The sequence below is a fragment of the Schistocerca cancellata genome, chromosome 2, assembly GCF_023864275.1.
Source record: "Schistocerca cancellata isolate TAMUIC-IGC-003103 chromosome 2, iqSchCanc2.1, whole genome shotgun sequence".
Classification (NCBI taxonomy): Eukaryota; Metazoa; Arthropoda; class Insecta; order Orthoptera; family Acrididae; genus Schistocerca; species Schistocerca cancellata.
Genome location: NC_064627.1, coordinates 945,323,147 through 945,347,084, shown reverse-complemented (window position 1 = coordinate 945,347,084; position 23,938 = coordinate 945,323,147). Strand labels below are relative to the sequence as shown.

Genomic DNA, 23,938 nt, shown 5'->3' with positions numbered 1-23,938 from the left:
GTCCCAGATCAGCTGGTAGCAGAGCCATATACGCACGATCCTTTACGAACCTCCAAAGGTAAAAATCTCAAAGCATCAAATTGTGTATGAACATGGAGGTTGTGCAAAACAAGCTCTATCATCTGGTCTCTCGTGGCCAATCCAGCAGTCGATTACAGTCATTTAACGAATCACATACTGAGTTATCCCATGAGGCAGTGGACCATCTTGCTGTCAAAGTTATGTGGTTCAGCTTTTCTCAACTGAGGAAATATCCAGTTACAGCTGCTTCACCCATAAACTTTTAACCAGCATATGGCACAAAAAACATTCAATTTAGGGGAGTTTTGTTGCAACTGTACCACCTCACACAGATCTGCTGACTCTCAGATGTGTACATTGTGTGTGTTCACACTTTCTGGTGAAATGTTGATTTACTACTGAACATGACACAATTAAGTAAATCTTCACCATGCAGTACCATTTTGTTTGTGAAGTTGGCTTTGAAGTTCCATGCTCTACACTTTAAAGACTGCAAAAACTGCAAATGGTAATGGTGTCTCAATACACACATCACTGAAATTGCTAATTCACGACTAGCCTTCACTCATTCAACTCTTTCTTCACTCACTCTTGGTCATTCCATTTGATGTATTATTTGGAGTAAATGGCACAAAGCCTTAAATCCTCTATTCAATTTGAAACACTCTGTATGTATAATGTTGATATTTGATTAAATGTCACCATCTTATATACAGCCATCATGGCTATGTGCACAGAAGCCCAGAGATTTCCACACCCTCTGTCTCCTCTACTGTCTTATAAACATACACTGTCACTCATCTCTCTTTTTGACCTTAATGCAACGAAGCAGAAATACTCCCATTAGAGCATAATCTTTTCAATCCCACTCCATCACTTTGCGCTTTGTTGAAGTCCTTTTCAGTTGGAGTAACCAGACTCTGGAATGACCCCTTCATTATATTAGAGAGCTGAGTAACATCTCCAGCTTCAAAAGACATACCTCCTGAAACAGCAACGATCTTTATCCATATACACTCATTACCCCCTAAGTTGAATGCTAAAGCTTGCACGACAGCTTCCCTTTTTAAAGACTGGTTTGGTCATCACTTCCCACCTTGAGTTGAATGTTAGTGCTAACTAAAACAAATCCCATTTAACCCTCGAGTGGGTGCACCTATGTATAAAGTGCGCCAATCACAAATAATTTTTTTTTTTTTGATTGTCCCATTATTGTTTCACAATTGCAAACCTTTACCTATTCCTTCGTCATAGTTTCAGCTATCACACCTATAAATTGTGCTGTCATACAGTCAAGTGAGCAGCAGCAAAATAAAATAAACAGTGAGCTAAGTGAGAAAAAATTTATAATCAGTGCAAGAAAATGACCCAGATTACGAGCTAGCAGCACAATTCTGCAATGAGGCTGTTGTCTATGAGATAATGTAATTGACTATGAGATAATGTAATGGACTAAGTGGTTGGCTGGGATCTGTGGTGAATGCACGGTTTAATGCTCTTGTGTAGGTCATTATTGTGGGGTAAAACCTGTCCGTGGCAACAGAGTGATATAATGAAAGTTTATTTCATTATTGTTTAATTAAACAGTGCTTTAGCTCATTATGTAAGTTTATTTTATCGTTGTTTAATTAATCTAAGATTAAACTGTGGTTTTGCTCACAGCCATTCTCTACATGTACATGTGTGCCGCGTGCCCACTCACATTATGAAAAAAGGTGCGCCTACTTGAGGATTAAAGCGATGCTTCTAATTCACAATGCATCTGGGCGTTGTCCTATTTCTCCAATTTTGACCCCAGATGTGAAAGTTGTATTTTTGCCATATAATACAAGGACCACAGAGTCATTAAAACATTTAAAGCTTACAAACTACATGAGACGATTGCTTACACATCTACATGAAACTATGAGAAAACAACAAGCTCTCAGTTAAAGAATGTTGTAAACAATTCGATGTTTCAGATGCTGTGAGAATTTTAGGACAATCTTGGCATGAAATTTCTAAAAAACTTTAAATGGCATCTGAAAAAAATAGTGTTCATTTCTTCATCACTGAAACCCAGCACCAGATCCTGGTCAAACTGATAATGCAACTGAAGAAGTGGTCAGTCTTACCAGACAAATTTAGAGCTCTGTCGTGATGATGTTCAAGAACTGCTGGACTCTCACAATTGGGTAACAACTGATGAGCTTATGGAAACACGTGAGCAAGAGCAAAACATTGAACAACCTGATCCTTAGTCACAGTTCAATCAGAAGATCAAATGACAGTTGCAAACTCGACAGAAGGCCTCAGTTCAATTGAAAATGGATTACAAATTTTAGAATTAATATACTCCAACGAAATGTGCATTTCTGCTGCAAGATGGGGAATAAAAAATTTATTAGCATGCTAAAATAAATGACTAACCAGATGATGATGATACGATTTTATGAAGCTTTCTACATCACAATAACTTGGGCTTACATCGTTGCAATGCATAATACTGTACTGTAATATAATATGTGATACAGTTATTAAACTTTTTCTAAATTGCATTTTTTCTTTAGTCCCTGGTCCAACTTATCATAATTTGTATGTATTTTTATGCAAAATTGGATGCCTAATTACATGAATTCAACTTTCACAGCTATCACTTTGTCCAACAAATCGCGTTACGTTCTGGGCAGTACTATATATTGAATCTGTTATTTCTTAGATAACTATGATGTAGAAAAAAAAACCTTAAGTGTGAAACACTGATCTAAGAAAGGGCCTGAATGCCTCAACTAGACCAGGTTTAATAAACAAATTAGTAAAATTTAAAAAGCATATTTTAGTAGTATCATTATCCATCCCTTTCTGAACTTAACAGATTTATAATCATTTTATTTCACGAACAAAAATTTGTACTGTGACACTATAATTAAAGTAACTCACAGCTATCTATGAGAACTGTGACTGACCACAATGTAACATTCTTATGGCACATATTCATCAATAAGGACTTACTTAATTAAATATCCCTAGATTATTGATCTACGTGGCATTATTAAATGACAATACTTCCTTACTAACTCCTTATACATGATGTAAATTATCACTTAATGAATGGGTGGATTGATGGGGTTAACCCTTGAACCATTATTCACAACACAAGTGGGCACGGCGTACTTCGTACACACATACAGAATAGCTGCCTTTACGTTTCAAAGGTAAACATTTATGAGCAAATTCACAGTTTAATCTTAGTTTAATTAAATAACAACAAACTTTTGTTGTACCAATCTGTTGCCAAATGCAAGTGTTACCCCACAACAACAACCCACTTGGAGCATTAAACAGTGTAGTTGCATCAGAACCCTGCCAAACGTTTATTCGATTACCAATTATCTCGCAGACACCTGCCTCATCTACATCTCTACTCTGAAAACCATCAAGAGCTGCACAGCGAATGGTATGTCCCATTGTACCAGTTATTTGGGCTTCTTCCTGTTCCGTTCACATATGGAGTATGGGAAGAATGATTGTTTGAATGACTGTGCATGCAGTAATTATTCTAATCTTATCCTCATGATCCTTGTGTGATATATCTCTACAGTAATCATTTAAAGCCATTTCCTGAAACTTTGTTAGTAGACTTTCTCGTGATGATTTACGTGTATCTTCAGGAATTTGTCAGTTCCGTTGCTTCAGTATCTCAGTGACACTCTCCCACAGACTAAACAAACCTGTGGCCATTCGTGCTCCCCTTCTCTGTATACATTCAACATCCACTATTAGTCCTATCTGGTACAGGTCCCTCACACTTGGACAACATTCTAGGATGGGTTGCATGAGAGATTTGTAAGCCATCTTCTTTATAGACTGATTGCACTTGCCCAGTATTCTACCGATAAACTTAAGTCTACCACTTGTTTTACCCGTGACTGAACTTATGTGATCATTCCATTTCATATCCCTACAAAGTGTTACACCCAGACTTGCACGAGGTGGCCGATTCCAACTGTGACTCACTGATACTACAGTCACAGGATACTATGTTTTTGTTTTGTAAAGTGCAAAATTTAACATTTCGAGCAAGTTGCCAATCTTTGAAATCTTATCAAGATCTGACTAAATATTTACGCAGCTTCTTTCAGATAGTACATTACGGACAATTGCATCACCTGCAAAAACCTTTATTTTACTATTAATGTTGTCTGCAAGGCCATTAATAAACAAAATGAATAGCAAGGGTCCCAACACACTTCCCTGGAGCACACCCGAAGTTACTTCTACATCTGACATCTCTCCATCCAAGATAACATGCTTTGTCCTCCCTACCAAAAAGTCCTCAGTCTCTCAAATTTCACAATAGCCCATATGATCATTCTTTTGACAATAAGTGTAGGTGCAGTATTGAGTCAAATGCTTGTCGGAAACCAAGAAACACTGCATCTACCTGGTTGCCTTGATCCAAAGCTTTCAGTATGCCATGCGAGAAAAGTGCTAGTTGGGTTTCACATGATCGATGTTTTCAAAATCCACACTGGTTACCACTGAGGAAGTCATTTTGTTCCAGATACCTCATTATGTCTGAGCTTAGAATGTCCTAAGAGTCTACAACAAATCGATTTCACAGATATTGGAGGGTAGTTTTGTGGATCACTTCTACTATTTCTTGCAGACTGGTGTGACCTGTGCCTTTTTCCAAGAACTGGTCACGGTTTTTTGTTGGAAAGGGACCTACGATAGATTATAGTTAGAAGATGGGTTAACTAACCTGCAAATTCAGTACAGAATCTGACAGGGATTCAATCAGGGCCTGGAGCTATATTCAATTCTAAGAATTTCAGCTGTTTCTCCACACCACTGACACTAATACTTATTTCATTCATCTTTTCAGTGGTATGAGGATTAAGTTAGGGCAATTCTCCTAAGTTTTCCTTTGTAAAGGAAAATTTCAAAACTGAGTTAAGCATTTCAGCTTTTGCTTTGCTACACTCAGTTTCAATTTCAGTGCCTGTCTCATTCGCTAGGGACTACTTTCGGACCAGTAACAGCCTTTACATACAACCAGAATTTTTTTGTATTATGTGAAATGTCATTGAAGGCATCACGCGTAGCTCTCTTGACAGCTAACCGTGTTTCATTCAGCATCCTTTTATCTATAGCCCTACTATTTGTTTTACACCTGTTATGGAGTAATCTCTGTTTCTTTAGAAGTTTCTTCACAATGACTGTATATCATGGAGGTTCCCTTTTTATGAACTGTTCTGATGGGTACATATCTATCCAGCATGTGGTCAACTGTTCTTTTAAACTTGAGCCAGTGTTCCTCTACATCCTACAGACCTGTGCTGAAAGTTTCAAGTTCCTCATTGAGACATGACACTACTAATATTTTTTTCTAGTTTACTGAACATATATATCTTTCTGCTTGTTTTAGTTGTCCTTTGCACCCTGGTAATCATTGTTGGCACAAATGCGTCAAGGACATGGATACCAGTTTTGATGTGGACGTCTTCCAAGACACCAGGTCTATTTATTGCCATTACATCCATTGTTTCATGAGTGGGCTTCCAAACTATTTCTTGTAGGTAGTTTTCAGAGAAGGTATTTAGAAATGTTTCGCAGGATGTCTCATCACACCCAACACTACCAAAACGGTAATTTTCCCAATTAATTGTTGGACGGTTAAAGTCTCCACCAATGATTACAGTATGCTTGGAAACTTATGTACAAATGAACAGAGGTTTTCTCTGAGGTTTTCGATTACAGCAGGTGATGTGTCTGGTGGGCGATAGAAGGATCCAATTACTATTTTATGCCCACCCCTGATACTGACTCATGCCCAAACAAGCTGACACACAGCTTAATATCTATCTCTGCTGATTTGAGTTTCTTGTATACTGAAACAAATATACCACCTCTATTTCCCATTTGCTGTCCTTTCGATGTACATAAATCTCAATATCAATTTCAGGTTTCAACCAGCTTTCTGTCCCTACTATTACGTGGGCTTCACTGCTTTTCATGAGTGCTTCAAACTCTGGCACCTTCTTGTGAATGCTTTGGCAGTTTACTGTTAGGATTTTAATACTATCACCTGTGGGAGCCGTTCCTTGTATCTTACACTGAAAATTCCGGGTTTCTTAAAGCTATTGTTATCTGGATCAGATGGAGTGTCACCTAATCTAAAAATAAACCTTGTGTGTACCCCACACACAGTCAGCTACCTGAGTAGCAGCCTCTGGTGTGTAGTGCACACCTGACCTATTTAGGACCACCCTACAGTTCTCAATCTTGGGGCACAAGTCTAGGGAGTTGCAGCCTAGCTTGTTACAAAGCCTTTGAAGTCTCCAGTTCACTCCTTCCACTTGACTCAGAACCCAAGGGTCACGATTCCAGTCACTAGAATGACCCAAGCATGACCTTTGAGCCCAGACAACAGGCATCATTTGTTACAACGTGCAGCTCAATCTGCAGTTAGTTGCACACTGTTCCCTCGGTGACAGATGGAATAGCCTCTTTAACATGCTGAATGAGTCCCCTGGCATACACAGTGAGTGCACCTGGTGTCCTCTCCTGTCCCTTGTTGTTATTTCCCTAAGGGGTACCATCATTTGCTGTATGTTTGAACTGCTGATGATTAATAGACCATTACCCTTTTGTGTCGGTCTTCTCTTGACACTGGACAAAACAGGTTTCCTCAAAACTGGTGAATGGGTCCCACTCGCTCACAGTTTCAGAATCAGTGAAAGACAGCACCTCAAACTTGTTGGTTAGGGGAATCGATACAATACCCTGAGTCTTCCCTGGTCCCTGTCCATCCGACCTACCACTGACACGCCATTCAGTCAAGTGGACAGGTTATGACAGATACTGTACTTTCTGCAGAGAAGGCAGGACCCACAGGAGAGGATTGTACCTGAGGTACCTCTGGTACAGGTATCATGGGTAAACAACTCTTAGGGACTCTTCCAACATACCAATTCGCAGTAGCTACCAATCGTTTGACAATAGTCAGGGATTTCCAGCTGCTTACAAACGTCAACAAACTCCTCCTATGTTTGAAAACAGCATTCAAGTGGGGCTGCATTTTGGTTGGTGTAATGTATTACATTGGTGTAATGTATTTAAATTAAATCTGTCAATTATCTTTTCATCTGTTGAGTTAAAAAGTTGCTAATTCCCTATAAGAATAGAAGCAGATACACAACTGAGATTTCGATTAAGGCAACACAAAAACCAGAGGGTATAATTACTAGTTTCCTAAAAAGTTTTGATGTTAATTATAGTTGTTAGCAAACTCGAAAACTGAGTTAATTTGCAATAATTGCAGATAATATATAGGGCTACTTTTCTTTAAGGGAAAACTAGATATAACAACATGTTAGTTAGAAAATCTGCTACAGTAACTAAATCACAAACCCAGATTTGTTACAAACTGCTCGTAGATTATGCAAAAGAAATGGTAGCATCTGAAAATTCTAAAAAATGCACATTTATTTGCGTCAATATACGATGAAATTCAGGGGCGATATACACGTTGGCTGAACTGTGAGCCACAAATGCTGATTTGCTACGAATTCCCCACTAACTTATCAAAATACAGTTTTGTAAGCATCCGAAAATTCTGAAACTAACCTATTTCTCATGAAATAGTGCTATTAAATTAGAGAAAGACTGTTCTATTCCTAAGTTGGCTTTTATATATAAATAAACGTGCATATTACCGATTCAGTGCACATTTCTACACTGGCACAGCAAAGAACAAGACTGCAGCGTAAGTTTCTCACAATAAAAATTTCTAAAATGTACAGTACCAACAAACCACGTCATTGTGGGATTGCGGTGCTAGCTCAGAATCTGCATAGTTTCCTTGCATGGATCATAAATTTTTCCTCACATAGCTCGCTGTTAATTTAATATTACTGCTGCTCACTTGGACAGATGACAATACAACTTATCACTGTGTTAGCTGAAACAATAATGATGGAATAGGTATGGAATTGCAAATGTAGAACAATAATGGAACAGTACAAGACAATTATTTGTGGTTGGGGCACTTTATACATATGCATGCCCACTCGAGGAATAAAGGGACCAAACTATTAATGCCATCGGTCACTAATTCTTTGTGTGTCAAGCCAAAAATAATCCCCAGAAAGGAAGGGCACAGAAGACAAATCCCAATGGACTCAACTGAATACAAGAATCAAGAATGGCAAGAGACAGAAGCACATAGAAGTGAGAGAGGGGGTAAAAAGGTGAAGGTGGGACAATTGCCTGGCCCAGAAATCAGCTGGAGGTCCCCAGGGCACATAATGCATCTGACTGGTCCTTCCACACACTCCACTATCACTAGAAAATTAGCTACACGGACAAGATAAAATCACAGGAAAGAGAACAATGACAAGTCTGTCAACCAACAACAAATGTAAAAGAAAAAACCAAATCAGCCCCTTTGGCATTGTCCGCTAGTACCAGAAGTGGCTTGTCAGTAAGTTTAAGGTTTTGCTGCAAGGTGGCCAAATTCAGGCCACTGTGAGATGGGCATCACACTGACAGTGGGGTAGTTCCTCACTTCGGAGGATGTGGCTATAGGTCAGCCAAGTGCGGCCAATGCGAAGCCAATAGAGGATTGCAGATTCCCTGTGTGAAGCACAAAGCAATACTGCCACATGGTCGTGGTCTCCTTTACAGTTTGTGCACTATTCGGAGAAACCAGGGCACACCAATCTTCATTACAAGCCTTCAACAATTGTCAACATGGAGTTAATTGGAAGTCTGGTTTGGGCATTCCCATCTCTGAAGCTGGCATCCTGGTAGACAGCATGACCAACATGTTCATTCACTGGGATCCCGGCATAACCAGCGATCCATAAAATGATGACCAACTGTCCAGTGTGGTGGAGTTAATACAGGAGATCCTGAACAGTCATAACCAATGCCTGTTGAGCGCAGCACTGGTCAACACCCTGAAGACTACTGAAGGACTCACTGTTGATTAAGAACGACTTTCCAGTGCAATAACAAAGCTGTCCAAGGGCTCAAGCAATGGCCACCAATTGTGCAGTCAATACGATGCATCCATTCAGCAAGTAGTGTAGTTCAATGCGTCTTGCATGTGTGTAGGCAAAATCAGTTTGTTTATCAATTGTAGAGCTGTCAAATGGATATCATGTCCGAGCCTGGAAATGTGTTAAGGACGTCCAGGAGCAGGTGATGAAAAATCATTGAGTCTTTCAGTCCAAAGGAGAGGTTGACGCAGATGTATAGAAAGGGCTACACACCATGGTTGGTTAGTTGTTTTAAAAGATGGGGGGAAAGGGACCAAACTATGAGGTCATCGGTCCCTTGCTCCTAATAAAACAATTCCACAAGTGTGAGAATAAAACAGATGAGACATATAACACAAAACTGAAAGAAAGGAAAGACCACAAGAACGAAGGAAATGCAACTAACACTAAAAGGAACAAAAGACGACAAGAAAACAACAGAGATATGCAAGAAACCGTTAGAAGAGAGTAAACCAAGGAAGCAGATTACAGTGACTGGCCGACCACGAAAACAAAAAGGAAAAGCCAGCCACCCTGCAACACATTAAAACCTCCACCCTAAAATCACTAGGGTGGAGGACACACAGGGACAAAGGAAATGCGGTAAAACTCAGACAATGATAAAATCCACCCTCACGGTTGAAACGTAAAACCCAATCAGCTGATGAGACGTTGGCTGCTAAAATAAATGATAACGAGACCGGCAACCGAAGATGAAGTCGCAGGGCAGCCAAAGGAGGACAGAGTAAAAGAATATGGGCCATTGTCAACTGGGCGCCACACCAACACTGAGGTGGGTCTTCATGGCGCAGGAGGTAGCCGTGGGTCGCCCATTCAAGGCCAATGCGGAGCTGGCAGACAACCACGGAGTCCCTGCGAGAGCCCCCACCGAGGACTTACACAGATTGGCTCACAGTTTGTTGTGCCTACTGAGATTTTGCCATTCCGTTTCCCAAAGCTGAAAAACCTCGTGGCATAATAACGAAAGCAGGTCAGTTATGAGGGATTCCCATCTCCAGAAGTGGTATCTGTGTAGCCTGTTTGGCCAGCCTGTCAGCAAGTTCATTTCCTGGGATTCCAAAGTGACCACGGGTCCAGATGAACACCACTGAACAACTGGACTGTTCCAGGGCATATATGGACGCTACCATAGGCTGACAAGTGTAGCACTCATCGATAGTTTTCAGGTTGCTCAAGGAGTCAGTACATAAAAGAAAAGACTCCTCAGGGCAAGAATGGAGATACTGAAGTACACGAGAAATGGTCACCAGCTCTGCAGTGAATACACTGCAGCCATCAGGTAAGGAATTCTGTTCAATATGGCCGCCGTGAAAATAAGCAAAGCCAACGCGACCATCAGCCATCGAGCCATTGGTGTAAACCACTTTAGAGCCCCAGGAAAGCGTCAAGAATTGAGAGGGAGTAACAGCAGAGAGCCGCAGGGTTAACGGAGTCCTTAGGGCCAAGTGAAAGGTCCAGACGAAGCTGCAGCCAAGGCGTACACCATGGAGGAGTACATGAATGGACAAGTAGAGGTGGTAAAGGGAAGGGCTCCAGTTCGGAGAGAAGGGACTGCAAGTGAACCGCAATCGTTAGCCCCGACCTGGGCCACCGATGCGGGAGATGCACTGCGGCGGGTGGGAAAAGGAGACAGTAATTCGGATGATCAGGAGGACTACAAATTTGTGCTGCGTAACTGGCGAGCAGTTGTGCACATCTGATCTGCAATGGAGAGGACCCAGCCTCCACCAGTACGCTGGTCACCGGACTCGTCCTAAAAGCTCCTGGCGCTAGTCTAGCCCCGCAGTGGTCCACAGGGTCGAGTAACTACACTGCTGAGGGCACTGCCGAACCATAAACCACACTCCTATAGTCAATTCGGGACTGGACAAGGGCTCTGTAGAGCCGCAGCAGCATAGAGCGATCTGCACTCCAATTTGTGTTGCTCAGGCAATGGAGGGCATTGAAGAGCTGCCAGCACTTCTGTTCTGCTTAAGCTGATGAAATTGAGGAAGCCAAGTCAATTGAGCGTCGAAAACCAGTCCTAAGAATCGATATATCTCCACTACAGTGAGTGGATCGTCACAAAGGTAAAATTCTGAGCCTGGATGAACAGTATGACACCGAAAGAACTGCACGACACACAACTTTGTGGCTGAAAACTGGAAGTCATGGGCTAGAGCCCATGATTGCGCCTTGAGGATGGCTCCCTGTAGGTGATGCTCAAAAACACCAGTACTAGAGCAGCAGTACGAAATTCAGAAGTCATCTGCATACAGAGAAGGTGAGACGGAGGGCCCGACAGCTGCTGCTAGACCATTAATGGCCACTAAAAATAGAGAGACACTCAATACAGAGCCCTGCAGAACTCCATTCTCCTGGATATGGATGGAACTATGGGAGGCACCAACTTGGACACGGAAAGTATGGAGCGACAGGAAGTTTTGAATAAAAATCTGGAGTGGACCCTAAGACCCCACTCATACAATGTGGCAAGAATACGTCGTTGCCAGGTCATATCGTACTGTATTTACTCGAATCTAAGCCGCACTTTTTTTCCGGTTTTTGTAATCCAAAAACCGCCTGCGGCTTAGAATCGAGTGCAAAGCAAGCGGAAGTTCTGAAAATTGTTGATAGGTGCCGCCACAACTAACTTCTGCCGTCGAATATATGTAGCGCTACACAGGCATCCTTTGTAGGCACAAAGATAAATACTGGCATCAGTAAATAAAATTAAAAAAATAAAAAATTGGAAGACGAGCATTTTTCCTCCGCCCGAGTTTCGACCACTGCATTTTCATACATTATCCAACGAAGTAAATACAAATTCCGTATTGTTCATCTTCGAATTTCAATGTACTACGAAAATCCGACTGGTAATACTGGGATTTTTGTCAATATGGCCAACTCTATGTTCTGAATTTTTTCCTACCTGTGAGAAGAGATGGTTGCTAATAGGAACCTGATGAAATGTGAATCACATGCAGTATTCTCTTCACCACAAGAATAATACGAATATAAACATTTTGCCATGTATTCTTTCGTGTTTGCTTCTATCTCATTTAAATCCTGTCTGCCAAATAAACTACGAAACTAGAGTGAGACAACAGCAAACGCGGAAGAATATACGTATCGTGTCATGTTTATATTCGTATTACTCTTATGCCTAATAGTGATACAGTCAGAAATGAAGCACGGCAACTGACTAGATTTTTAAATCTAAGATGACTAATTTCTGTGCAGAATTTGATGTACTAAAGAAGCGGCCGCAAAGATTTTCAAATGGAGAAAAATTTTCGCCAAACTTTCGTTCAGAACATGTTATATCATACACAGTCTATTATTTGGTTCTTGTTGATCATTATCAAAGAAAGCAGCAGTGTAAGTAACAACAAATAGCAGTCTGTTGCCATTGTTTCGCTAATGTGACGATTCCTCTCTTTTTTTAATTGTAGGCGGCGGTAGCGCGCACAAAAGCAAGCCATGCCGCGAGCAGCGACAGGCCGTAAACACGCACTATCAGAATGCGACAAACAATGCATGACACAGTATAGTAATGCATTTTCAGCTTACAGTGACTGATGTAAACACCTATAACATTGAAAACGGCACTTATCAGATCAAAGCAAAATAAGCAATCGATTCAAACCAGACGAAGCACGTGAAAAAGGAAGGGTATCCGTATAAATACGGACGGAGCGCCTGACGCATAGCAATGGCTACCTGGTAAAGCTTAACTGCTAAGCTTTCGACTCGAACCAAACTACTGTAGCTGTATCGTCATTCATTCGACCTAAATTGTGTCTCATATTACAATGGGCCAACTTTGTTTCGATTTGGAGGTGCGGCCTAAAACTTTTCTCTCCCCTTGAATTTCGAGTCTCAAATTTCAGGTGCGGCTTAGATTTGGGAATTTTTTTTCCCCTTATTTCGAGTCTCATATTTCAGGTGCGGCTTAGATTCGAGTGCGGCTTCGATTCGAGTAAATACGGTAAGCTTTACGTAAGTAAAAAAAGGCGGCAACCAGGTATTGTTGTCTGGAAAAGGCTGTTCGGATGGCAGACTTGAGGGACATACGATTATCAGTGGTAGAGTGACCCTTGTGGAAGCCGCCCTGACATGGAGCCAGTAGGTCACGTGACTCCAGGACCCGACCCAACCCAACCGCCGACACACAGCTTACAAAGAATGTTGGTGAGACTAATGGGCCGATAGCTATCCACATCAAGTGGGTTTTTACCAGGTTTGAGCACCGGAATGATGGTGCTCTCCCGCCATTGTGATGGAAAGACACCATCACACCAGATCCGGTTGAAGATGACAAGGCAATGCTTGTAGTCAGATGAGAGATGTTTAATCATCTGACTGTGGATCCAATCTGGCCCAGGAGCTGTGTCGGGGCAATGAGCAAGGGCACTGAGGAGCTCCCAGTCTGTAAACTGGGCGTTATAGGACTTACTGTGGCTTGTAGTGAATGTGAGGATGTTCCCTTCCATCCACCGTTTGAGAGTGCGAAAGGCTGGGGGGTAATTCTCCGACGCAGAGGCTCGAGCAAAGTGCTCGGCAATCGCGTTTGCGACAGTAGATAACAAACCATTTATGTTAACACCAGGAACACCTGTTGGGGGCTAGTACCCGAAAAGACGTTTGATCTTTGCCCAGATTGGGGAAGGTGACGTACGGCACCCAATGTTCGAGACTTTTCTCTCCCAACACTCCTACTTCCGTTGTCTGATACAAGTTGGCAAATGCGGGCACAGAGCCGTTTAAAGGCTATGAGGTGCTCCAGGGAAGGGTGCCACTTATGCCGCTGTAGAGGTTGCCGACACTCCTTAATTGCTTCAGTGACTTCCGGCGACCACCAAGGGGCAACCTTACACCTTGGGCACCCTAAAGTGGGAGGGATAGCGTTTTCTGCCACAGGAACAATTGTTGTAGTCACCTGCTCAACCATCACATCGATGTTACCGTGTGGGGGAGATTCAACGGTGACAGCAGAGGTGAAAGTTTCCCAGTCCACCTTGTTTAAAGCCCATCTGGGCAGGCGCCTGTGGGCCTTGTGCTGGGACAATCACAGAAAGATGGGGAAGTGGTCACTACCACATAGGTCACCATGTGCTCTCCAGTGAACAGATGGGAGAAGTCCTGGGCTGCAAATGGATAAATCAATCGCCAAGTAACTACCATGAGCCACACTGAAATGTGTGGCGGCCCCAGTATTTAAGAGGCAGAGGTCGAACTGAGACAGTAAAGTTTCAACACCTCTGCCTCGGTCAGTAAGCACGGTGCCACCCCACGTGGGGTTATGGGTGTTAAAATCTCCCAAAAGAAGGAAAAGTTTAGGAAGTTGATAATCAGTGCTGCTAATACACTCAGGGATTGCATTTTCTGCTGCATTAACGATTGTTGTAATCACCTACTCAACCCTCACATCGATGCTAGGAACCAGGTTTCCCGGACAGCAATGCAGAAAGCAGATGTAAAGCTTAACAGGTGCTGTAGCTCAGCCAGGCGTTGGAAAAAACCACTGCAATTCCACTGGAGGAGGACATCATGAGACTGGGAAGGCATCGAACATTCAGCGAGGCTGTTTACGCCTCAGGGTCCATGCCGCCACCGACTTATTGCCCGAGCAGTCTATATCCATTGTGTCTGAATGTCCGGCGAGATCTAGGTCCTCAGCAGATGCCACTATCTCCACCCCATCCTCAGACGCACAGCTTGTAGGCAGCGGTGGTGTGGGTGTCAGCAGCTTTTGGGCAATTCAGCCACTGGCAGGTGTCCTCTTTCCCACTAGCAGAAACCTGGGAAGGCAGTGACACAAGGGAACCCTTCCTGGCGAGAGGAGCCGAAGAAGACCTATGCTTCTCCAGCTGGGAAGCGTGGGCTGGTGTCCTCGATGGTTGGGGGGACAGTGCTCCCGAGGTAGGTGGTGTGGGAGCAACAGGAGAGGGGCGGGGGGGGGGGGGGGGGGGGGGAATTGCCCCCCCACTATCAAGGGGGTAGGCTTAGCCTTCTGGCTCTGAGAGCTGACTGGAATTCGCAGTACTGAAGGGGTTACAACTGTTCTTGTAGTGGCAGCGTATGAGGTGGTCATAGTCACAGGATGTAGGCTCTCACATTTTCTCTTAGCCTCAGTGTAGGTCAGTTGGTCCGGGACCTTGTATCCCACGATTTTCCTTTCTTTCTGGAGAATCCTGCAGTCAGGCGAGCAAGGCGAATAGTGCTCTCTGCAGTTGACACAGATGAGAGGCGGGGCACATGGAGTATTGGGATGTGATGGGTGTCTGCAATCTCGGCATATGATGATGGAAGTACAGCAGAAAGATATATGGCCGAACTTCCAGCACTTGAAGAATGCATCGGGAGAGGGATATATGGTTTGACATCACAGCGGTAGACGACCACCTTGACCTTCTCAGATAATGTACCACCCTCGAAGGCCAAGATGAAGCCACCGGTGGCAACTTGATTATCCCTCGGACCCTGGTGGACAAGCCAAACGAAATGTACACCTTGCTGCTCTAAATTGGAGTGCCACTCATTGTCAGACTGCAAAAGAAGGTCCCTGTGAAATATGATACCCTGGACCATATTTAAGCTCTTAAAGGGCATGATGGTTACAGAAAAATCCGACAGCTTGTCACAAGCAAGTACCACCCCTGACTGGGCAGAGGATGTTGCTTTTAATTAAGACTGACCCAGATCTCATTTTGGACAAGCCCTCCACCTCCCGAAACTGGTCCTCTAAATGCTCAACAAAAAACTGAGGCTTCATCGTCAAGAAAGATTCTGCATCAGCTCTCGAACATACAAGGTACCATGGTGTGAGCAGGGAGGGGAATGATTTGGGGTCGTACTTCTGTGCGCTGAATTGAGCCCGTGAACACTTAAGAGACTGCTTGTGTTTGACCACAAGCAAGAGATGATGTACTACGCTTCATCGCACATCATACGGACTGATGCCATCCACTCCCGACCAGGAGCCCTCCCCACAGGTGCCACCCAGCTGCAGCAAAGGCCACCTGGCAGGATGACCATTGCTGGGAGTCCCGATGGCCCAGGGAGATGGGCATTTACCCCTTGGCATACGTGGGGTGTAGGCGTCAGCAGAGCAATCCCCTGTGTGGTCAGGGGGTTCCAACCAACAGGGTACATGGTGGCCCCACCACAATGGACTGGCTGCCATGCTGGGTATCAGGTGCAACCAAGGAAAAGAAGTTCATTATCATCGTCAGCGTAGAAAAAAATACTGCACAGTCGATGGAAAAATATGCACCCAGGAGGGTGATCTCGCCCAACAGTTGGCAAATGAGCAGAAGCGACGAAGGATGCAACAGGTCTCAGCGCATTACAGACACAATGCACAATATAAGGCGCCCTTCCCCAATTGGCTTGTTCTTCAGGAAAATTTTTGAAAAATGTAGGTCAAACCCTACAAGGGGTCATCACAATAAGGCCGAACCGTGTGACACACCTTTTAGTCGCCTCTTACGACAGGCAGGAATACCACAGCGGGTTTACAGATTCCTTCACTCTCACAATAACAGTAAGGTTGTATTGTGTGTCTAGCTAGGGTAACCATTTACAATAAGTTTAACCTGCCGAGCAATAGAGAGGCACATAAAAAATATTGTTCAGCTTTTCAATGACTCAAATGTGTTACACACAGGGGTGTTCAATAAGTGACGAGTTTTTGTGAAAGTTCGTTAGTTTTATTTGTGTTTCCAATACACTGTATTATTCCCCAGTCTTCTGGCAACAGAAGCCTATTTTTCAACACAATCTCCATTCTATGTGACGCCTTTTGCCACCTTACTAGGAGGAACTGTATGCCTGCATGGTACGACCCTACTGGTCAACGTAGGAGCCAACCCTCTGCAGCACCAATAACCTCCTCCCCATCATCCACATACTGCTTCCCCTGGAGTATATCCTTCATTGGGCCAAAGAGATCGAAGTTTTGTGAGCTGCTTTCAGGCGCACAGACTTGTGTGAAGTCTTATCATGGAGATGGAGAAATTCGTTTGCATTTTTGTGGTGATGAACATGCTGAAATCATTTCTTCAATTTCCCGAGGGTAGCACAATACGCTTCAGACTGGATCATTGCATCATGGGGGTGGACATCAATCAGAGTAACCCCTTCCGAGTCCAAGATGACTGTCGCCATGACTTTATGGGCCAAAGGTGCAGCTCGAAACTCTTTCTTCACAGGAGAGGTGGGGTGGCGTCACTCCAAGGATTGCCATTTTGTTTTCAGTTCAAAGCAATGAACCCATATTTGATCATGTGGGAGGATGTTTTGAGTACGTCAACTGATGGACAAATGTGTCGGCACTACCAACAGAGATGTCCAATTGAGCAGCAAGAAGTTTGCTCATGATCTGTATCACCTCGAATGAGAGTGTCTGCATGTTCCACCATTGCAGGAGTCACAACTAAGTGCAGCTGTCTGGCATGTAGGAATTTGGATAGGCTGGCGCGACCTTGTTGCGAATACGAGAGACCTATGGAACTCTTCAGATGTTGCCTGTGTGTATGCTTTTGTCCTCTGGCGTCTGTTGCTGCTTGCTTTGGGAGATGGAATGGTGAGACCTCACACAGAACTAGAGAGCGAAAAGTCTGAAAGACCTTGAGCAAACATGTCCTCAGTGTAATGAATTTGATGGGTGTAACCACAGAAATTCAACAAGCCTAAACAGTAGAAAAACTCTTGGCAGGCAATGTGAAAGACAATTCCTATTTGAATCAAGAAAAGACAGGAAGACGGACTAGCAGCCTGATGAATGGGTTTCTGGTGATCACTCTGATAAGATAATCCATGTAGTCTATAAAAATTGTTCGAAGTTCTGCTGCTGTCACAATTAAATTTTCTCTTTGTCAACAAAAGAAATAGACTACCACCAAATTGTAACAGGTAAATCAAATTTTGATTTCAAAAGACTGTACTTGAAATAAATTTTAATAAAAATGTAATGAACTATCTTTGAGTATTTTACTCGTTAACTACCTTCCAAACTTATGACAAAGTTTATTGTAATCATAATAAAGTTTAGATAATTTAGAATATAAAATATGCTCCAACTTATAAAATGAACATAGTGGGTACAAAATGCACCCCTCAGTAAAATTTGAAAAAAAAAAATTAGCTCAGTAGATCAAAGGAAAGGTTAAGGAGGGATTCCAGCCAAAAGTTAACGCCTGAATTTTCCTGAAAATTCATACTAAACCAATGACAGTTTCGGACTATTCCATTTGTTTTTCAATTATTTTCAGTGACAGAACGTCACATAAACTGACATTTTGAGAAAAATGAAAAGGGTTTTTGGTATGTTAAAAAATAGTGACATGTGAACTATACATTGTAGAAAGACTGTATGTGTGCGCAATGAATATCAAATATTAAAAAGTTTAGTTTATTATCTGTAAAGCTTGCAAACAGCGATGCGTTTAACAAATAGCCTTTCATCTATAGTATCCGTGTCACGAGATGAAGAATATCAGAGATAATTTATTTGTGGGTTAGATTTTTCGTCCTAGCTTGTTTCGTCTAGAGGGAGACCGCCATTTATCACAATCTGATTACATGTAAGTCTGTCTGTAAGTTATCAGAATATATGTACAATTGTTATTAGAAAGTGTTGATTATCAAATCAGTGAGCACCTCCAATAATAGCCACCATTAATTGTAATTAATAACTCTATTTCATAACTTCGTGTTGCGGGGAGCGCTTTTTCCCTAGTAGCATTTGCTAGGCCATTACACTGATGATATTTTTTAGTTATAAATTCAGTCTGTAATATTAAATGTAAATGCAAGAGACTTCTCTATTTTGATCTTTTAATAGTTTCAAAGAATGTTTTCTTACTGAATGAGTTCAGTATGTTTAAGATTGGCCGCTTAACGGCAGATGAGATTCTCCTCAGTTTTTGCTTTGCAGTATAGTAAATACAGAAAAATATTACATTTAATAAGCATTAAAAAAATACATCTCAGTTTCTTTGTGAAAGTTGGCACATAAATGACCAGTAGCCCCTGAGAACCAAATTAATCATTACAGTTTGTGTAGAAGTGCACACATTTTCTCTCCATAATAGCAGCGCTTACGTGAACTATCTCTGAGAAGGCAGTGAGTTGCACGCTGTGTATAAAATATTATTTCGTGCGTACTTCAGAATAGCCGATGTCTGTATGTATGTATGTTATCATGGTATTGGGTTATTTCAGAGTCTTATGCAAGCCCACAATATTTAACAGAGTAAATAATATTGCAATATTCAGTATTTATTTATTTTTTGATTAATCACTGCATATATAGAATGTATGCAAAACTCCCAAGCCCCAGTACCACGATATGTAGTCAACAACAATGGTTTACTTACTCATCCAACATCGAATTATCATACAGTGACATCACAAATTCCTTTGCTTCTTCATTGCCTCTGTAAAAATAAAAAAAATAATAAAAAAGGTGTGTTTATTAAAAATCATACAAGGTATCTGAAAAGCATAAACAAATTGGTTTTTCAGTCACTTATTTATTTACAAATTTATCATTTAAAAAGAAAAAAAGCTTGGTAGTTTTAATTAATATGCTTCAATGATGAAATTTCTTTCTTTATTGTGAAGTTCCTGTCAGTAAGTGCCAAGTATGTTATTTGAAACAGATCATATTGCAAGACCACCAACAGCTGTTGATAAAATAATTATTTATTGACTACTGACTTCAATCATCTCCAGATACCATATAATTACTTAGAACAGCCTACATAGCAACTTTCTTACAGTGCTATCAAACAAAAGACTATTGATGGTAGTCCTGCACGATGACTTATTTTAATACCACATTAAAAATACTTCTACAAAAGGTGTTGTAAATGATGTGCTAATACCTAAAGATGATTAGTCTGAAATGATGTGAGAATACCTGTAGATTGGTTTGGTTTTGTTTTGCTTTAGGGCGCAAAAACAACTGGGGTCATACACACCCAAGTCAAAACTATAGAACATGAAAACAGAGGAGTTAAAAAATGACTATACGTCAGTCCCAATTGACATAAGAGAAGACAGATAACAGGCACATGGAGAAAGTGCTAAAAGAGTCATCATACAGAAACGGAGGTCCAAAACTAAAAATTAAAAGGCCTTAACCATATTGCTTATGAGCATAAAGTAAAACAAGGTAGACAGCCCGTGCATCATTTGCTAAAATGGCCGATAACTCAAGGCAGCATACCCAAGTGCGAAGGTAAACGGTTACACAGGGCATTCTGTCAGGAAGTGGGGGACAGTTAGAGCTTGGGTACAATGTGTACAAAGTGGTGAGGAAGTGCCACTTATCAAATGACGATGGCTAAAAAGGCAATGCACAATATGCAGCCTATCTAAAATGACCTCCTCCGGCTGGAGGGCTGAGAGGCGTTCACTATCCAAGCTGCTGGGAGAGGCTCAATAAGCCCGAGCTTGTTTCTGTGACGGGAGGACCATTGGCAATGCCAAAGGGACACCACCTCCTGACAGACGGCAACACAGATTGATTGGTTGGTTTGTTTGTGCTATTGAAGGGACTAGACTACTAGGGCCATTGGTAGCTTTTTCCATGAACTTGAAACACCCACCAGGAATAAAAACAAACAATGGAGATGACAAGAGACGACACAGGACAAGAAAGACACAGATTCAAGGAATTAAAATCACACCGAGTGTTAAAGTGGTTGGCCGACCACTTAAAAAAAAGCGCGAAGCCAACACCAAGAAACACACTAAAAACCCCAATCTAAAATCGTAGGCCAAAGGCCACACTCAACACAAAAAAAAGGAAAAATACTTAGATCAAGCAATAAAAACCCCCTGCACGAATAAAACTCAAAACTAAATCTGCCATCACGTCATCTGATAAAAGTGCAGGAAGCGTATCAGGCAGTGCAAACGTCTGCATGAGCGGAGTTAAAAGCAGGCAGTCCAACAAGATGTGGATCACAGTCAAAGCTGACTCGCAGCGACATATAGGTGGGTCCTCGTGGTGCAATAAATAGCTGTGCGTCATCCAGGTGTGGCCAATGCGCAGCCGGCAGAGGACAACAGAGTCCTTGCAAGAGACCCGCAAGGAGGAGCGCCACGCACCGGTAGCCTCCTTGATGGCCCGAAGTTTGTTGGGTGAAGGAAGGGTGAGCCGTGTCACGGCTCAGCTCATTTGATTTACCCGCGAGATTATTTCACTTGTTTTCGCCGCAGCGATAGGGGGCGTGATTGCTGAGCGCTGTTGGCGCTTGTGCGCGAAGTAACAGTTTTGGAGGACGGCTCGGTCGGGATATGGCGACAGGACAGAAGCAGCGGGAAGTCAACTGGTGCCTGCCGATTAAGGACTGCGATGAGTATGGCTGTTTGCGAGCACATGGGGAGGACGGAATGCTCGCTTGCTTAGCGTGGTTCTCCATGACCAGCTGTTGTTTGTTGGGCCTAGCATTCGAGTATAACAGGAAACTGCATTGGTGTGGTTCTCGTCACCTGGCTAAGGCCGAAATTTTGATATACTTTTATTATATTTAATGATCATTACTTTATTATGTGGTTGGTACATGTAGCCAACATTTTGTGATTTGAAATACTTCAGAGAATATCATCATGCGCCAGGTGTCTACTGTGAATAATTCTTAATTTGTTTCATAGTGTATGGCACGGTATCCACTATCATCGATCATTTTATGAAAGTTCTGTCCAAATTATTATTACATTAAACTTTGTTAAAACTGGTGCATTTAAATTGCAAATTTCTTAATTCTACTAATATTGCTTGGGATAAACCCATCTATTTCTTGATATTGCCATATTTGTGTGTTAAGTTGTGTTTCTTCTCGAGACTGACTGAATTGATTTTGGAACACGTAGGGCGAGTATTTAAATGAAAATTTGCTAGATAACACAACCGTTGTGAAATTGAAAACTTGACAGTGTTTACTCATGTCACCAGTCATTAATGTTATTTCTGTCTTGTAGATTATTTAGTTGATATAAAATAATTTTGAAATTTTGTGTATTTGTCATGAAAGGTGAACTGATGTCACACGAGAGAAAAATAAGTGACATTTGTGTAGGGTTTACGTAAGCTTAAGTGAAATCAGGAGGCCGATGATTATCATTGCCACCTTTTTTTTTTTTTTTTTTTTTTTTTTTTTTTTTTTTTTTTTTTTTTTTTTTTAAAAAAGCTGGCAGTAGGGAATTTGTTGCACTCTTGCCAAATTGGATTTTTTAAAGGTTTGATTTACATGTGGTACAAATCACAAGTTCAATATTTTTCTGATGTAATTGTTAATATTTGAACATGTTGCACTATTGTACGATATAATACACCCTTTACTAACAGTACCTTTATGTAATGTTTCAGAGTGGGGCTGCATGTTCTTCTAGAGAATGTTTTTAAAAAAATTTTATTGCTAAAATTTCCTTTTAAACTGTTAATTGTATAAACTTGGATGTATAACCAATTATTGTTAAATAATAAATTTGTGTCAACAAGGCTTGGACCAAATAAATGTGCCTACACCTTCCCCATTCTGGCTCTGCTACTGTCTGTACATCATTCATCACCCCAGGTCTGTCGCAAAACTGACCCGAGGTCACTCTCCGAAAGGTCAATCTCCAAGGCTGGTTCACCAACAGCCTGTCTGGCCAGTGTGTCAACATATTCATTTCCCGGGACGCCTACATGACCCAGGGTCCACACAAAGACCACAGAGCGGCCACAACGGGCAAGAATATGGAGGGACTCCTGGATAGCCATCACCAGACAAGAGCGAGGGAAACACTGGTCAATAGCTTGTAAACCACTCAGGGAGTCACTACAGATAACTGAGGACTCACCTGAGCAGGAGCGGATATACTCTAGGGCGCGAGAGATGGCGACAAGCTCGGCAGTGAAAACACTGCAGCCAGCCAGCCGGCAAATGAGCGTTATTCATAATAATCCCCTAGAGTAAGAGCATAACCGACACGACCAGCAACCATCGAACAGTCAGTATAGACTATATCAGAGCCTTGAAAGGTGGCAAGGATTGAAAGAAGCGGCAGCAGAGGGCCTCAGGAGGGACTGAGTCCTTCGGGCCATGTGCCAAATCGAGCCGAAGGCATGGGAGGGGCACACACCACGGGAGTATATGCAGAGGGGCCTGGAAAAGAGGTGGAAGATGGAAAACCTCAAGCCCAGAGAGAAGAGCTCAGACACGAACCGCGACCGTACACCCTGACTGGGGCTGCCATTCTGGAAGATGTACGACTGAGTGAGGGAATAGGAGATGATAATTGGGATGCCCGGGCAAGCTACAAACATGGGAAGCATAATCGGCCAGCAATCGTTGGCGCAGGAACCGCAACGGAGGGACACCTGCCTCCACAAGTATGCTGTTGACAGGGCTTGTCCGGAAAGCTCCAGTGGCGAGTCGGATCCCGCTGTGGATGGGGTCCAGCAACCGCAATGTGGAAGGGTATGCCAAACCGTAAGCCAGGCTCCCATAATCTAGACGGGACTGAATTAACGCCTCATATAGTCGTAGATGGGTAGACCGATCGGCACCTCAGATGGTGTGACTCAAGCAACGAAGAGCGTTAAGATGCCGCCAGTTTGACTGCTTAAGTTGCCGAATCTGAGGGAGCCAAGTCAATCGGGTATCAAAAACCATTCCCAAAAACCGATGCGTCTCTTAATTATCTCTTTAGTTGACTAATTCAGGGTATTTAATTCTTCCTTTATTGGAGCAAAATCTGCATCATCTGCACCATGGCTAACTTTTCTGGATTGGCATTTCTGAAAATTTTTCTTCTTCTGTAAAAAAAAAAAAAAAAAAAAAAAAAAAAAAAAAAAAAAAAAAAAAATCAAAGGGCAACAGTGAAAG

The 23,938-nt window shown here is 42.3% G+C and overlaps 1 protein-coding gene across 2 annotated transcripts in view; it reads right to left on the bottom strand.

Moving 5' to 3' along the window:
• The window catches only part of LOC126162915 (uncharacterized), a 153,623-nt gene that overhangs the window by 5,829 nt on the left and 123,856 nt on the right, over positions 1 to 23,938 (bottom strand). For both annotated transcript variants that reach the window (XM_049919730.1, XM_049919731.1), the window contains one exon: positions 19,433 to 19,492. In XM_049919730.1, coding sequence (XP_049775687.1) covers positions 19,433 to 19,492 — 60 coding nt within the window. The remainder of the gene's footprint in view (positions 1 to 19,432; positions 19,493 to 23,938) is intronic.